The 16397-nt window shown below is 36.3% G+C and overlaps 1 protein-coding gene across 1 annotated transcript; it reads right to left on the bottom strand.

Annotated features, from left to right (window-relative positions):
• Positions 1-6909: 6909 nt before the first annotated feature.
• On the bottom strand, positions 6910-13025 carry LOC117327503 (glutathione gamma-glutamylcysteinyltransferase 2-like). The gene is made up of 3 exons (XM_033884530.1): positions 12933-13025; positions 10369-11035; positions 6910-9465 (listed from the first exon to the last, which is right to left on the bottom strand). Exons 2-3 carry the CDS (start codon positions 11006-11008, stop codon positions 8669-8671), a joined length of 1437 nt encoding a protein of 478 aa, XP_033740421.1. The 5' UTR covers positions 11009-11035; positions 12933-13025; the 3' UTR covers positions 6910-8668.
• Between the last annotated feature and the right edge of the window lie 3372 nt (positions 13026-16397).

Here is a 16397-nt window from a genome sequence, read left to right as displayed (position 1 = left end):
ACAAGTATCTGGTCAATCTAACGAAGCAATACCACTAGTATCTGGTCAATCTAACGAAACAATACCACTAGTATCTGGTCAATCTAACGAAACAATACCACAAGTATCTGGTCAATCTAACGAAACAATACCACTAGTATCTGGTCAATCTAACGAAACAATACCACAAGTATCTGGTCAATCTAACGAAACAATACCACAAGTATCTGGTCAATCTAACGAAACAATACCACTAGTATCTGGTCAATCTAACGAAACAATACCACAAGTATCTGGTCAATCTAACGAAACAATACCACTATAGCTAGTATCTGGTCAATCTAACGAAACAATACCACTAGTATCTGGTCAATCTAACGAAACAATACCACTAGTATCGGGTCAATCTAACGAAACAATACCACTAGTATCTGGTCAATCTAACGAAACAATACCACTATAGCTAGTATCTGTTCAATCTAACGAAACAATACCACTAGTAGCTGGTCAATCTAACGAAACAATACCACTAGTATCTGGTCAATCTAACGAAACAATACCACTAGTATCTGGTCAATCTAACGAAACAATACCACAAGTATCTGGTCAATCTAACGAAACAATACCACTATAGCTAGTATCTGGTCAATCTAACGAAACAATACCACTAGTATCTGGTCAATCTAACGAAACAATACCACTAGTATCTCGTCAATCTAACGAAACAATACCACTATAGCTAGTATCTGGTCAATCTAACGAAACAATACCACAAGTATCTGGTCAATCTAACGAAACAATACCACTAGTATCTGGTCAATCTAACGAAACAATACCACTAGTATCTGGTCAATCTAACGAAACAATACCACAAGTATCTGGTCAATCTAACGAAACAATACCACTATAGCTAGTATCTGGTCAATCTAACGAAACAATACCACTAGTATCTGGTCAATCTAACGAAACAATACCACTAGTATCTGTTCAATCTAACGAAACAATACCACTATAGCTAGTATCTGGTCAATCTAACGAAACAATACCACAAGTATCTGGTCAATCTAACGAAACAATACCACTAGTATCTGGTCAATCTAACGAAACAATACCACTAGTAGCTGGTCAATCTAACGAAACAATACCACTAGTATCGGGTCAATCTAACGAAACAATACCACTAGTATCTGGTCAATCTAACGAAACAATACCACTATAGCTAGTATCTGTTCAATCTAACGAAACAATACCACTAGTAGCTGGTCAATCTAACGAAACAATACCACTAGTATCTGGTCAATCTAACGAAACAATACCACTAGTATCTGGTCAATCTAACGAAACAATACCACAAGTATCTGGTCAATCTAACGAAACAATACCACTATAGCTAGTATCTGGTCAATCTAACGAAACAATACCACAAGTATCTGGTCAATCTAACGAAACAATACCACTAGTATCTGGTCAATCTAACGAAACAATACCACTAGTATCTGGTCAATCTAACGAAACAATACCACTAGTATCTGGTCAATCTAACGAAACAATACCACAAGTATCTGGTCAATCTAACGAAACAATACCACTAGTATCTGGTCAATCTAACGAAACAATACCACTATAGCTAGTATCTGGTCAATCTAACGAAACAATACCACTAGTATCTGGTCAATCTAACGAAACAATACCACTATAGCTAGTATCTGTTCAATCTAACGAAACAATACCACTAGTAGCTGGTCAATCTAACGAAACAATACCACTAGTATCTGGTCAATCTAACGAAACAATACCACTAGTATCTGGTCAATCTAACGAAACAATACCACAAGTATCTGGTCAATCTAACGAAACAATACCACTAGTATCTGGTCAATCTAACGAAACAATACCACTAGTATCTGGTCAATCTAACGAAACAATACCACTATAGCTAGTATCTGTTCAATCTAACGAAACAATACCACTAGTAGCTGGTCAATCTAACGAAACAATACCACTAGTATCTGGTCAATCTAACGAAACAATACCACTAGTATCTGGTCAATCTAACGAAACAATACCACAAGTATCTGGTCAATCTAACGAAACAATACCACTATAGCTAGTATCTGGTCAATCTAACGAAACAATACCACAAGTATCTGGTCAATCTAACGAAACAATACCACTAGTATCTGGTCAATCTAACGAAACAATACCACTAGTATCTGGTCAATCTAACGAAACAATACCACTAGTATCTGGTCAATCTAACGAAACAATACCACAAGTATCTGGTCAATCTAACGAAACAATACCACTAGTATCTGGTCAATCTAACGAAACAATACCACTATAGCTAGTATCTGGTCAATCTAACGAAACAATACCACTAGTATCTGGTCAATCTAACGAAACAATACCACTATAGCTAGTATCTGTTCAATCTAACGAAACAATACCACTAGTAGCTGGTCAATCTAACGAAACAATACCACTAGTATCTGGTCAATCTAACGAAACAATACCACTAGTATCTGGTCAATCTAACGAAACAATACCACAAGTATCTGGTCAATCTAACGAAACAATACCACTAGTATCTGGTCAATCTAACGAAACAATACCACTAGTATCTGGTCAATCTAACGAAACAATACCACTATAGCTAGTATCTGGTCAATCTAACGAAACAATACCACAAGTAGCTGGTCAATCTAACGAAACAATACCACTAGTATCTGGTCAATCTAACGAAACAATACCACTATAGCTAGTATCTGGTCAATCTAACGAAACAATACCACAAGTATCTGGTCAATCTAACGAAACAATACCACTAGTATCTGGTCAATCTAACGAAACAATACCACAAGTATCTGGTCAATCTAACGAAACAATACCACTAGTATCTGGTCAATCTAACGAAACAATACCACTTGTATCTGTTCAATCTAACGAAACAATACCACTAGTATCTGGTCAATCTAACGAAACAATACCACAAGTAGCTGGTCAATCTAACGAAACAATACCACTAGTATCTGGTCAATCTAACGAAACAATACCACTAGTATCTGGTCAATCTAACGAAACAATACCACTATAGCTAGTATCTGGTCAATCTAACGAAACAATACCACAAGTATCTGGTCAATCTAACGAAACAATACCACTAGTATCTGGTCAATCTAACGAAACAATACCACTAGTATCTGGTCAATCTAACGAAACAATACCACAAGTATCTGGTCAATCTAACGAAACAATACCACTAGTATCTGGTCAATCTAACGAAACAATACCACAAGTATCTGGTCAATCTAACGAAACAATACCACAAGTATCTGGTCAATCTAACGAAACAATACCACAAGTAGCTGGTCAATCTAACGAAACAATACCACTAGTATCTGGTCAATCTAACGAAACAATACCACTAGTATCTGTTCAATCTAACGAAACAATACCACTAGTAGCTGGTCAATCTAACGAAACAATACCACTAGTATCTGGTCAATCTAACGAAACAATACCACAAGTATCTGGTCAATCTAACGAAACAATACCACTAGTATCTGGTCAATCTAACGAAACAATACCACTAGTATCTGGTCAATCTAACGAAACAATACCACTAGTATCTGGTCAATCTAACGAAACAATACCACTAGTATCTGGTCAATCTAACGAAACAATACCACTAGTATCTGGTCAATCTAACGAAACAATACCACTAGTATCTGGTCAATCTAACGAAACAATACCACTAGTATCTGGTCAATCTAACGAAACAATACCACTAGTATCTGTTCAATCTAACGAAACAATACCACTAGTATCTGGTCAATCTAACGAAACAATACCACTATAGCTAGTATCTGGTCAATCTAACGAAACAATACCACTATAGCTAGTATCTGGTCAATCTAACGAAACAATACCACAAGTAGCTGGTCAATCTAACGAAACAATACCACTAGTATCTGGTCAATCTAACGAAACAATACCACTAGTATCTGGTCAATCTAACGAAACAATACCACTAGTATCTGTTCAATCTAACGAAACAATACCACTAGTATCTGGTCAATCTAACGAAACAATACCACTAGTATCTGGTCAATCTAACGAAACAATACCACTATAGCTAGTATCTGGTCAATCTAACGAAACAATACCACAAGTATCTGGTCAATCTAACGAAACAATACCACTAGTATCTGGTCAATCTAACGAAACAATACCACTAGTATCTGGTCAATCTAACGAAACAATACCACAAGTATCTGGTCAATCTAACGAAACAATACCACTAGTATCTGGTCAATCTAACGAAACAATACCACAAGTATCTGGTCAATCTAACGAAACAATACCACAAGTATCTGGTCAATCTAACGAAACAATACCACAAGTAGCTGGTCAATCTAACGAAACAATACCACTAGTATCTGGTCAATCTAACGAAACAATACCACTAGTATCTGTTCAATCTAACGAAACAATACCACTAGTAGCTGGTCAATCTAACGAAACAATACCACTAGTATCTGGTCAATCTAACGAAACAATACCACAAGTATCTGGTCAATCTAACGAAACAATACCACTAGTATCTGGTCAATCTAACGAAACAATACCACTAGTATCTGGTCAATCTAACGAAACAATACCACTAGTATCTGGTCAATCTAACGAAACAATACCACTAGTATCTGGTCAATCTAACGAAACAATACCACTAGTATCTGGTCAATCTAACGAAACAATACCACTAGTATCTGGTCAATCTAACGAAACAATACCACTAGTATCTGTTCAATCTAACGAAACAATACCACTAGTATCTGGTCAATCTAACGAAACAATACCACTATAGCTAGTATCTGGTCAATCTAACGAAACAATACCACTATAGCTAGTATCTGGTCAATCTAACGAAACAATACCACAAGTAGCTGGTCAATCTAACGAAACAATACCACTAGTATCTGGTCAATCTAACGAAACAATACCACTAGTATCTGGTCAATCTAACGAAACAATACCACTAGTATCTGTTCAATCTAACGAAACAATACCACTAGTATCTGGTCAATCTAACGAAACAATACCACTATAGCTAGTATCTGGTCAATCTAACGAAACAATACCACAAGTATCTGTTCAATCTAACGAAACAATACCACTAGTATCTGGTCAATCTAACGAAACAATACCACTATAGCTAGTATCTGGTCAATCTAACGAAACAATACCACAAGTATCTGGTCAATCTAACGAAACAATACCACAAGCAGCTGGTCAATCTAACGAAACAATACCACTAGTATCTGGTCAATCTAACGAAACAATACCACTAGTATCTGTTCAATCTAACGAAACAATACCACTAGTATCTGGTCAATCTAACGAAACAATACCACTATAGCTAGTATCTGGTCAATCTAACGAAACAATACCACAAGTAGCTGGTCAATCTAACGAAACAATACCACAGGTATCTGTTCAATCTAACGAAACAATACCACTAGTAGCTGTTCAATCTAACGAAACAATACCACTAGTATCTGGTCAATCTAACGAAACAATACCACTATAGCTAGTATCTGGTCAATCTAACGAAACAATACCACTAGTATCTGGTCAATCTAACGAAACAATACCACTATAGCTAGTATCTGGTCAATCTAACGAAACAATACCACAAGTAGCTGGTCAATCTAACGAAACAATACCACAGGTATCTGTTCAATCTAACGAAACAATACCACTAGTATCTCGTCAATTTAACGAAACAATACCACTATAGCTAGTATCTGGTCAATCTAACGAAACAATACCACTAGTATCTGGTCAATCTAACGAAACAATACCACTAGTATCTGGTCAATCTAACGAAACAATACCACTATAGCTAGTATCTGGTCAATCTAACGAAACAATACCACAAGTAGCTGGTCAATCTAACGAAACAATACCACAGGTATCTGTTCAATCTAACGAAACAATACCACTAGTAGCTGTTCAATCTAACGAAACAATACCACTAGTATCTGGTCAATCTAACGAAACAATACCACTATAGCTAGTATCTGGTCAATCTAACGAAACAATACCACTAGTATCTGGTCAATCTAACGAAACAATACCACTAGTATCTGGTCAATCTAACGAAACAATATCACTAGTATCTGGCCAATCTAACGAAACAATACCACTAGTAGCTGGTCAATCTAACGAAACAATACCACTATAGCTAGTATCTGGTCAATCTAACGAAACAATACCACTAGTAGCTGGTCAATGTAACGAAACAATACCACTAGTATCTGGTCAATCGATATTTACAGCGGAAAGTGAACCATCTAACATTGACTATGAAAGTGAATTTGAATAGTTTCTCCTTTTTGGGTTTTCTTCAGATTGAGGAGATATTTATGATGATTTGCAAAAAGTTTTCTGAAAAACAGCTGTTAATTTTATTGAATTTCGGACTTGAAATATACAAAAATTATTTAAAATATTATAAGATTAAACAGTATATAAGAATAAGATTAAATACTAAATTAATAGTGGTGGCGGTACCGCTCAATGATTGGTACCATAAAACAAAAGTTTAATAGTTGATTAGTACAACTAAGATCGAGGTATCACTAAATAATAAGTGTACGACTAAGGTATAATTATAATTAACTGAATTATAATAATGGTTCGGCTGAACGACGAGCAGAGTGAGTAAAAGAGTTAGCATTACAACTTGGGGCTCTAGATACACAATTACCGAAGCTACGAAATATGTCAAGATATTTCAAGTTACATATATTGCGCCATACAAACATTTCGAACATATTTAAGCAATATTTATGGCAATTAAAGTCAAAAGACTCGCATTTGATTTCTAAAGTACAATGTAGTCAAAAATTAAAAATAAATAAATCAATCAATCACTATTTATTTATTTTTTAATCCCGGTAAAATGGAAGCATTCTTATAAAAAAAACAACTTGGTCAAAACCAAGGGTATCGCTATCCTCCTCAACAGCTAACCAATTGGTTGGGTTCCACACATCAAATCTGCCCAATCAAAATCAAGTGTTCCATAATCCTCATCAACAAACCACGAATAGCTAGTTTATTGGTTGGTTCCACACATCAAAACTGGCCAATCAAAATCAAAGAGTTCCACCATCCTCATCAACAAATCACGAATTGCTAGTTTATTGGTTGGTTCCACACATCAAATCTGCCCAATCAAAATCCAGTGTTCCATCATCCTCATCAACAAACCACGAATAGCTAGTTTATTGGTTGGTTCCACACATCAAAACTGGCTAATCAAAATCAAGAGTTTCACGACCTCATCAACAAATCACGAATAGCTAGTTTATTGGTTGGTTCCAGATTTCAATAGTAACCGATCCCGATGCTACATTCCATTCATAGTTTTACTCACAAGGTAAAGAACGGGAAACCTTGCAGAACAGATTCATCTGTCAGACCTTGGGGTAATTACTAGGCCAATATCAAAAACACTTATCATTAACCTATTATTGCTCTTCAATCATTTTATTTTACATCAAATCAGAACTCCGCACGTATACAAGACTGACGTGAACCCCGATTCTATCTTGCAAAAACCAGAGAATGGGCAGTATAGAATGTTATATCTGATGCGGCGTTTTTGAAATTTCAGATTTTCATATAGGGATCCACAACATAGTCAATGGTATGGTAACGCTTTTTATCACTAGAAAAACCAATGAGTTTATCAAATATTGCCTCAAAAGCATGTAGACCCCAACAAAGTAAACATTTATTTGGAAAAATAAAACAGCAAATTAAATTGTATTAGTTTATTGGGAAATACATCTGATAACACTATAATCTAACATGTGGTATTTAATTTGGATACAAGTTCATATTGTCCAACCAGTGAAATGTTCTTACCGTTTGAAGGGAAATTAACCGTACATGTGTTTAATACAAGTTACTCTCTAAGCTAAGAAAATTTCCATAAATCGACATATAAATGCGAAGAAAATGTTGTGAAAGATGCAGGAAATTTTCAACAAAATTCAGTTACTGGTTTTGACCTCTTCGCGTCATTCTTTCGAAACAGTTATTTAGCGTCAGTTTTTGCTCTCCAAATATTCATAAATCCGTATCATTGTTAGTAATTTTTACTCCGCATTCAATTTTTCGAGGAAAAACCAATTGATTAAATCAGTCTAATCAACTTACTTAAGGTATGTCACATAGAAGGAAAGTAGTAGACCACTACTACCATTTATAGTAAACAATGTAGTAAGCGACTGATATCTATCCTACATATTAAATTTAAACTCTAAACGATTAGTAGCACCGAGTCAGAACATGCGCACTTATTCGAAGGTTTTTTTCTCTCGTACATTAAAATATTTAGATTGAATTTCAAATCGCGTTTTCACCAGCCCCTTTATTCATGTATTATTCTATTAATGTCTTCATTTCCCAATATTACTTATGAGACTATATACGACGAAAAAGCGATATGGCACAATCCAATCAATACTCAGCATAGCATTGTATTTACTTCTTATTTACATTTGAATGTGTCATTCACCTGTATGTCATTCACAATTTCTGCAATGATTCCTTAGACAAACCTTCTTTATTTAAGTAGATACAGCAGCTGATATTTTACTCAGTATGGCTGTGATTACTTGTCCACGCTACATAGTGTAGTGGTCATACACGGTTTGCTGCGTGAAGTAGCTGGGTCACACTGGCGCAAGTTTGTCGAGCGCATTTTTAACAACACCAAGAGTTGTCTTTTGAGCTGCGATATTTCATCTTTGATCTCTTTAGATGTTGTACTTTCCATCCATTTGGTGACGTATGAATCCATCTTGTCTCCAACTGTCACCGTTCCTGTGACTTTGTACAGTTCGTACGGCCAACACAGAATAAAGACTGCAATAAAATGCGCCGGAAGCAAAGTGGCATCTGAGATTTTCGTACGTTTTGAAGAAGACATCCCACAGCATCCTCCGTCTGATGTCATGACTTTGTTCTCTCCCTCACTTCCTATATTTAAACAGGAACGAGAAGTTGCGCTCTTTAAAACGCTTTGGACAATGCTGTAAAGCTCTAAACATTCGATCTGTTGTAACAAAGACTTTTTCAATGCATGGTGCTCGGTTGAAAAATTCGCTAAATCCATGAATGTAGTGAGAATGCATTCATTCTGCGCAATGCATCCGGCACTGTTTAGTAACGAAGGAACAACTCGCTCATAGATGGCCATGTTGTCAGAAGGTTTAACATGATCTGTGTGAGCCGATGACATAGCTACCACATCCTTTGTCAAGCATTCTCGCCATTTGTATACGAACGTTGAGACACCGCTGGTACAGGCACATGGTAGAAAGACGTTGAAGGAATTGGACAGTTTGAATAAACGTAATGAACCATCCTTGTGGATTTTAGACACAATACAATATCCTCTCGACTTGCCTGTAAACGAATTGATACTACATATTAAACACATACATGACCTTAGAGGACGTAGTGTAGACCACTGACGACATACGTATAAACATACTGATGGTCCAGGTGATAAAATACTAACAAGGTTAACTGGGCCATAGTACACTGCACAGTACTGTATACTTATCTTCGCACATATCTATATCAATATTGTATGATAATCACATGAATCATGTATGTAACATGTATGTATTTAAAACTTTGAAAAAACATTATCAATTTTACATCAGAAAGGAATCTTCATATTTGATCATCTATTATGAGATTCAAAAGTCCAAAGCTCTGTGTGCGTTAGTAAAAACAAAAGGCCCAGAACACCTAGATCGCTCACCGGAATAGTATAGTGGTTCTGGCAATACACTTTCATTTAGGTTGTATTGCAAATAGTTTCCCAATTTGGTATATATCTCAGAGTATCACTGAAGGGAGTCAACTCTTTCCCTTAGATAATATTTAGTTTTCTGATTCCAAAGATGTTTTCTAGAAAATCTGTTGAGTAAAACAATATTTAGCTCCCGTCGCCAAAGGAGGGTCGGACCAAATTTGATCAAAATACAGTTTAATCCATAAGGAAGAAAAATAATTTCCCCTACCGTGACCATTCCCTCCGCCCCTGTGGAGCCAGAACCTATGGTAATACAACATTGAGCCTTCTTTTATCAAATAATATTTCAAACAAAAATTTATCACAAAATATTAAGCCATATGATACAGAAGGATTCGAACAGATTCCCGATAATTCCTCTTTTGTGCCAATACTTCCGCCCTAGGTGACCTAAAACAATACTAATCCGTGCTTAAGACAATAATTTACCTGTGCATCAGTCTAAACAATAATTTACCTGTGCTTGAACCTAAACAATAACTTACCTGTGCTTTTATCGAGAGGCTTCATGGCTTCCCAAATAGTAGCAAGTGGAACCCAGTGTGGAGGGTACTTGAACCGAGCCGTATCCATCACCAATACCAAGTCTCTACCCGGATGATAGCCTCCAACGGGAGAAAAGTGACCGTCCCCGGTTTGACCAAGGGTCTTTCTGCTATAGGATAAAGCGATGAATCGGTCATCTTGTCTACTTAGCCTGATCACGTGATCTCGAAATGTTTCCAGTGATGCGGAATCGTCGATCCTTGTTGATTCAGCTTCGAGGGAATTACAAGCAGCCAGGCAAACGAACTGATCATAGGTTATTCCTTTTTCTTTTATGGTTTGTAAAGATACGCAACATTCTAGCATGTCCTCATGGTACCATCGCCAGGGGCCCTTCCAGATTTTCCCCGGATCCACCTCGAGAGCGTTCAGAATCATGACAAGAGTCGTAAGTCCACAAAAAGCTGGTTCTGCCTGAGTACTAAACTGTGCCGCCATTTTGAAATAGCAACACATGTGACCCGACACGAGAGCCTCCTTGAAGATCTCTTTACCTTCTGTGGACGAAAAGGCGATACATCCATCAGGCAGAACTCTCCGATAAAACTCGGGCTTGGGCTTCTGGTCTTGTGATGTCATTTTCTATGAACTTGCTTGAAGCGTTTCCTAACAGATGGGGAGAGAAAAGGGGATATTTAAATGAAACAATAGCAACATCATAAATACGGAAATAAAGCATGTTACATGTACTTCATGACGATATTTCTTTAAATCAAATTAATGAATGATATAACTACATATTGTATTTTGAAAATGGACAATTTTGTTAGTTTAACACATTGCATAAATTTTATCCCCAACTTTCCCCAATACATCTCTTCACTGCCAAGTGCTCAAAAAACACTTCATCCATTTAGTTTTTCATTTATTTGTTGGCAAGCACATTCCCAAAAATTGGCGAACTCCGGAACTTTAAATCTAAAACAAACAGCAAGTCTACTTCATAAGTTCTGCTTACTGTAGACTGAATGGGGAAAAAATGAATATTGAATACGGTATCTAGTATCAGGTTTAAGACGAGTGTGTGTTCTATATAAAATGTTTTGCAAAAGGTGTGCAAAGAGGTGCCAATCGGACTGCGGAATTGTCTCGACTGCTGTACCCAATGATCACGAATTTATTAAATTGTAACCCCTGTTCCGATTTGTAATGAGAGATTGACATATTTTTCGCTATATCCTATATCGTTATAAAGTTTTATTATCGGGGGAGGGGGAGAGGGGGGGGGGGGGGGGGGGGGGGGCATAAATGCGTGGTTCGACGCTCCCTACCTATGTAATTTTGTTTCTCGGGAAGCTGAGAAACGGACCGGTCTGTGCTGTCAAGTGTGTGTCCTTGTCCTTGGACCTTTTGGCATCATAATGTGTATCTAACGCTAATTGTAATCCTATTCTGTTTACGTGGAGTCGCCCTTGCGATCTTCACATTCTGTGCACAAAAGCGAGGACTTATACCACTACACGTACATCAATTCCTGATTATAAAAAAATAGTCGGGATGGTATGGGAAATGAACTAAACAAATATCAGGTTAAAGTGAACTGCACGGAAAGCTTAGCTTTAAGTAAGCATAGCAGTCGGTGAGGTATGTTTTTCGAAGAGTATGCCAGGCGTTCCGGTTTTTAAACAATTTTATTCAGATATATATCTAGTTATTTAAATGAGAGATATCTGTATTCAAAATAGACATCTGTATTAATGTATAAAATAGAGATATTTGTATTAACAAATGGAAATATCTGTACTTGAAAAAGAGATATTTAGATTAGTAGGCCTACATACTGTATATATCTATTTTGAATACATAATTATAGTCTAATAATTAATCACTAAATAATTAACTGACTAAGAGATATCTGCACTAAAAATATTCAAATAAAGCTCAAATAGCTTGCCATAGAGAAGGGTATTTTAATGATTCCACTTAAGTATATGTCAAACTTGTTTAAACCAACGTAATATTCAAGGCTTATCTTTTGACAAACAGTATACGTAACAATGCGTACGAGTGTCGTAACGTTTCAAGGCCGACTGGTATCTTTGTCAAGCTCTGACTGACTGTGTGAGCGAAAATCATTTAAGTGAAAAAATGGTAACTATATATTATCGCCCGATGGGACATTTCACGCTGTCCGAATAGGCTACGGATCGGGTGTAGACATATTCCCTTGTCCCTTAATTCTTATTTTTAGACAATCCTGGCCCCAGGTGGCGATGTTTAAAGAAAAGGACATACATTCCAGGACTGAGTGAACCACTGTTTGACACACAATGGTGATCAGCTGAAATAACACAAGCACCCGTATACGTATGATGCAAAAGGCAAGGGCGACAACTTTTACTGAAAAAAAAACCGTAAATAATGCACCGTCACCGTTTACAAATTACATACGACTAACCAGTACTGAATCTAGCAGAACAACGTGCTCACTTATTTAACTTGTTTGATAAAATTAGATCAGCATTTTTGTAATATATTTCTGAGAAGAAGATTGCGTACTTACCTATTTAAACATGGAAGAATCGATACTATGTACAAATCGTTACAAGTGTGTTGTTTATCTCTTACCAGGAAGCGGGCAAAAGACGAACATTAGGCTATATAAACGCTGAAACAAATCTCGGTTTGCATGGTATTCCCGGAATTGTCTTTTTTTTTTTATAATGGCCAACGGAAGTATTGGCGATTGTTCTGTATGAAGTCAGCAAAGTATTGATTTTAATAACTTTTACTGAATAACTACAATAAGGTTGCCATTTCTGAATATCGTAATTACTATTTTTCATTAATTTGGATGAATTTCGAAAGACTTAAATTCAAGTGAGATATTATTTTTGATATTATTTGTTGTTGTTGTTGTTGTTATTGTTTTAACTGATATTGCGTGATTTCAGTGGGTTTAAAGGAAGTGTGGTTGCGCACAGCTTTCCTGCTTGAACATTTGAAAGGTTTCATGAATACTGCACCCGTTTAGAAATATGCATTGAAAATTGCCCCCTAACAACTCAATTACTAACACGACTAGCAAATGTCTGATATGGATGTATACGCAACGTGATGAGATAATTGTAGGTATCATCGATATACCTATAACCACAGATTAGCTATCTTTATCATTACATCCAAATAACATTATCAACATACAATCCGCTTTTGTGTTGGCGATTGTTTCGACTTATAGTATGATCAAATCACGCATAAAAGATAAATTAGAACTCTTGTGAAACACTACATTGATAATATTAAATCTCAGTGATGTCACATACAGCCTTTAACAAAAATATAACACATGAATTTATACCCTGAATAAGAAATATTGTACATTAAATTAACTTCACAGTAAGGTAATATACACCCTTAACACAAACAGATAGGTAGGATGATACATCAATTAACACAAACCGATAGGTAACATACACCCTTAAAACAAACCAATAGGTAACACACCCTCAACACAAACCTATAGGTAACACACACCCTCAACACAAACCGATAGGTAGCATACACCCTTAACACAAACCAACAGGTAACATACACCCTTAGCACAAAATATAACACGAGGTTATTTCACATTAAGGTAACACACACTCTTAAACCAAAACATCGTCGCACCCCACGTCTATTTTCGAAAATCTCATGAATTTCTTACTACAATAATGTATTACGAAATTTCCCCTGGGTGCGAGGTTGAAACCAAATGTAAAACATGAGATTATTTCACATGGTAAAGTGAAATGTATTAAGGCAAAAGTAACATTTTTGGAAAACCAAAAGCAATAGTGATTGCTTTTAGAATGTATCTACTTTGGCTTTCCAAAATTCTAGTCTGTTTAAGCTTAGAGCTTGTTGACAGCAGCACTTCTATCAAAACGATTATTCCAGTGGTCAGATCTTAGCAAACTCAGGACACTCGTGATCAGCTATGTGTAAAAGCTGTGGTCAGCAATGATAACCTTACTTAATCCCATCACCCATTTCTCTCTATCCTAACTCTGGGTAAAGTCTGCAAAATCCCACATTTTCTTTGTCGTGAAACATTCATCTCCAACCAAACTTGTAGTGTGAGGAGTCTGAGGACCACCCTGAATTTAAAAAAAAATGTTTTGTGGACCCTACACATTGTACAGGTAATTCTATTGCATATCACCCTCCTAGTGTCAGTATGGAACCCCCTTCACTTGGTTTCCCTCGACTGGCCTATTTAAATTGTGCCTTGTGAGGTGTTTTCAGGGTAGTGCAAGCGAAAAACGTTTTTCTCTGCGTGACTATACCAACCTATTCTTCTGATTCCATATTTCATCGATCTTTGCTTTGCTACTGACAAATCAGTCGCTATACTGGAGGAGTCTCCGGAGTGATTTACTGCCAATGCTTTCAATATTGCAGAGAGATGTAGAAAATGGCTATACACAAAGCCCTTTTCCCTGGAGAAGAAATGACCCAGTCTGCTCACAGCAGATCAGCGATGGTGCCTATGTCTTTAAATGATTACGCCTGGTTGTTTTCTTCAATTGTCATTTCTTAGTTTGAGCATTGCCTTTTAGTATCATATGTTGATCTGTGTAGCCGGATGGCGTCTGATACGAATTCTCATACAGCTCTTCAAAATATTCTGCGCATCTAGCTTTTAATTTACCATTTCGTGAAGGTCGAAGCTTTCTTGTCTTTAGCTGGATGGATTTGCCGAACAACTTACCCCTTATGCCATACATCTAATCTTTATGTCCCTTTACTGTTAGCTGCTCGTTCTGCCTCGTCTGTCGATGCCAAATTAGTTTTCTATATTTCTTTGTTAGATTGTGCGTAATCTTCCTGTGATTACTTTTACTTGTTTTCTGAACTTTGATAATTTGTTTTTTGTTAGCTTTCTGCAAAAAAAAAAAAAAAAAAATACATATCTTTCGTTGGTTCAATTGTAGCCGACTACTTTTTCTCATGATGCATCAGTAGTACTGGAAGATCAACAAGAGTTGTTGCTCTTTGATCTGCTAGGTTGTTCTGCGTCGATATTTATTATTACAATTTGCTGTGAAAATGTGTGAGTATTGATGATACAAAATGTAGTTCCTTTTCATGAATACATATTGGAAAAGCACATGAATGGCAAGTTTAATGTATTCCTTAAATGGAAATAGGACTTGATAACGAAATGTTTTAAAAGTGGTATATTAAATTGACAACCAGTATTCTGTTTACCCTCAACATTTTATCATATACTTACTGTAGTCCTATTAGGTATCTTGCCCTGTTGTACTTAGCATTTCTGTCCATTATATTGACTCCCCTGACCATCTGGCTGTAGTACACCCAGTTCCTACATTTAGTATTCTATACATTGTATCCCATTCATATTATAAACGTGTTTTATTTTCAGATAATGGTTAGTTTATGCTTTCTTATGTAATGGTACCAGTATTTTTTCTACATCATGTACTATGAACATATTTACGTTTACATTCGTGTACATGTTCCTTGTGTGTAATGATAATATAACCCCACATATCAATTATGACGAGTGATGCATCACATTGTTAACACCGATTACTTGTCTGGTGTTTATTTCCTCCAATATTGAATGCATGTATGTCAGTTGCTTGAGAAAAATAAAGTCTTGTTTAGAACTTCTGTGGATTTTGCAGACACACACAAAATGTCTCACTAGGACTGGCCACAAGTCATTGGACAGTTGAATGATGTAAATTATAGCAAAACCTTCATTGTCAATTTAAATATTTAGGCTGTGTAAATGGATATGATGATATATATCATAACTTATAAACAATAGAAAATGATTTGGCAGTAAGTACATCTAGAGCTGTGATAAACAGCTGATACATACTGTATTATTGTTTATAAAGTATTACTTCAACTTCCTATAAACTCATTATCAGATCTCTGCAAAAATAAAACATCCAATATTTGATTGAGGTCCATATACACACAACGAAAAGAGAATACCAACACATAC

Source organism: Pecten maximus, chromosome 5 (assembly GCF_902652985.1).
Source record: "Pecten maximus chromosome 5, xPecMax1.1, whole genome shotgun sequence".
NCBI lineage: Eukaryota > Metazoa > Mollusca > Bivalvia > Pectinida > Pectinidae > Pecten > Pecten maximus.
Note: the sequence above shows the minus strand (reverse complement) of the source record. Positions and strands in the feature narration are given on the sequence as shown.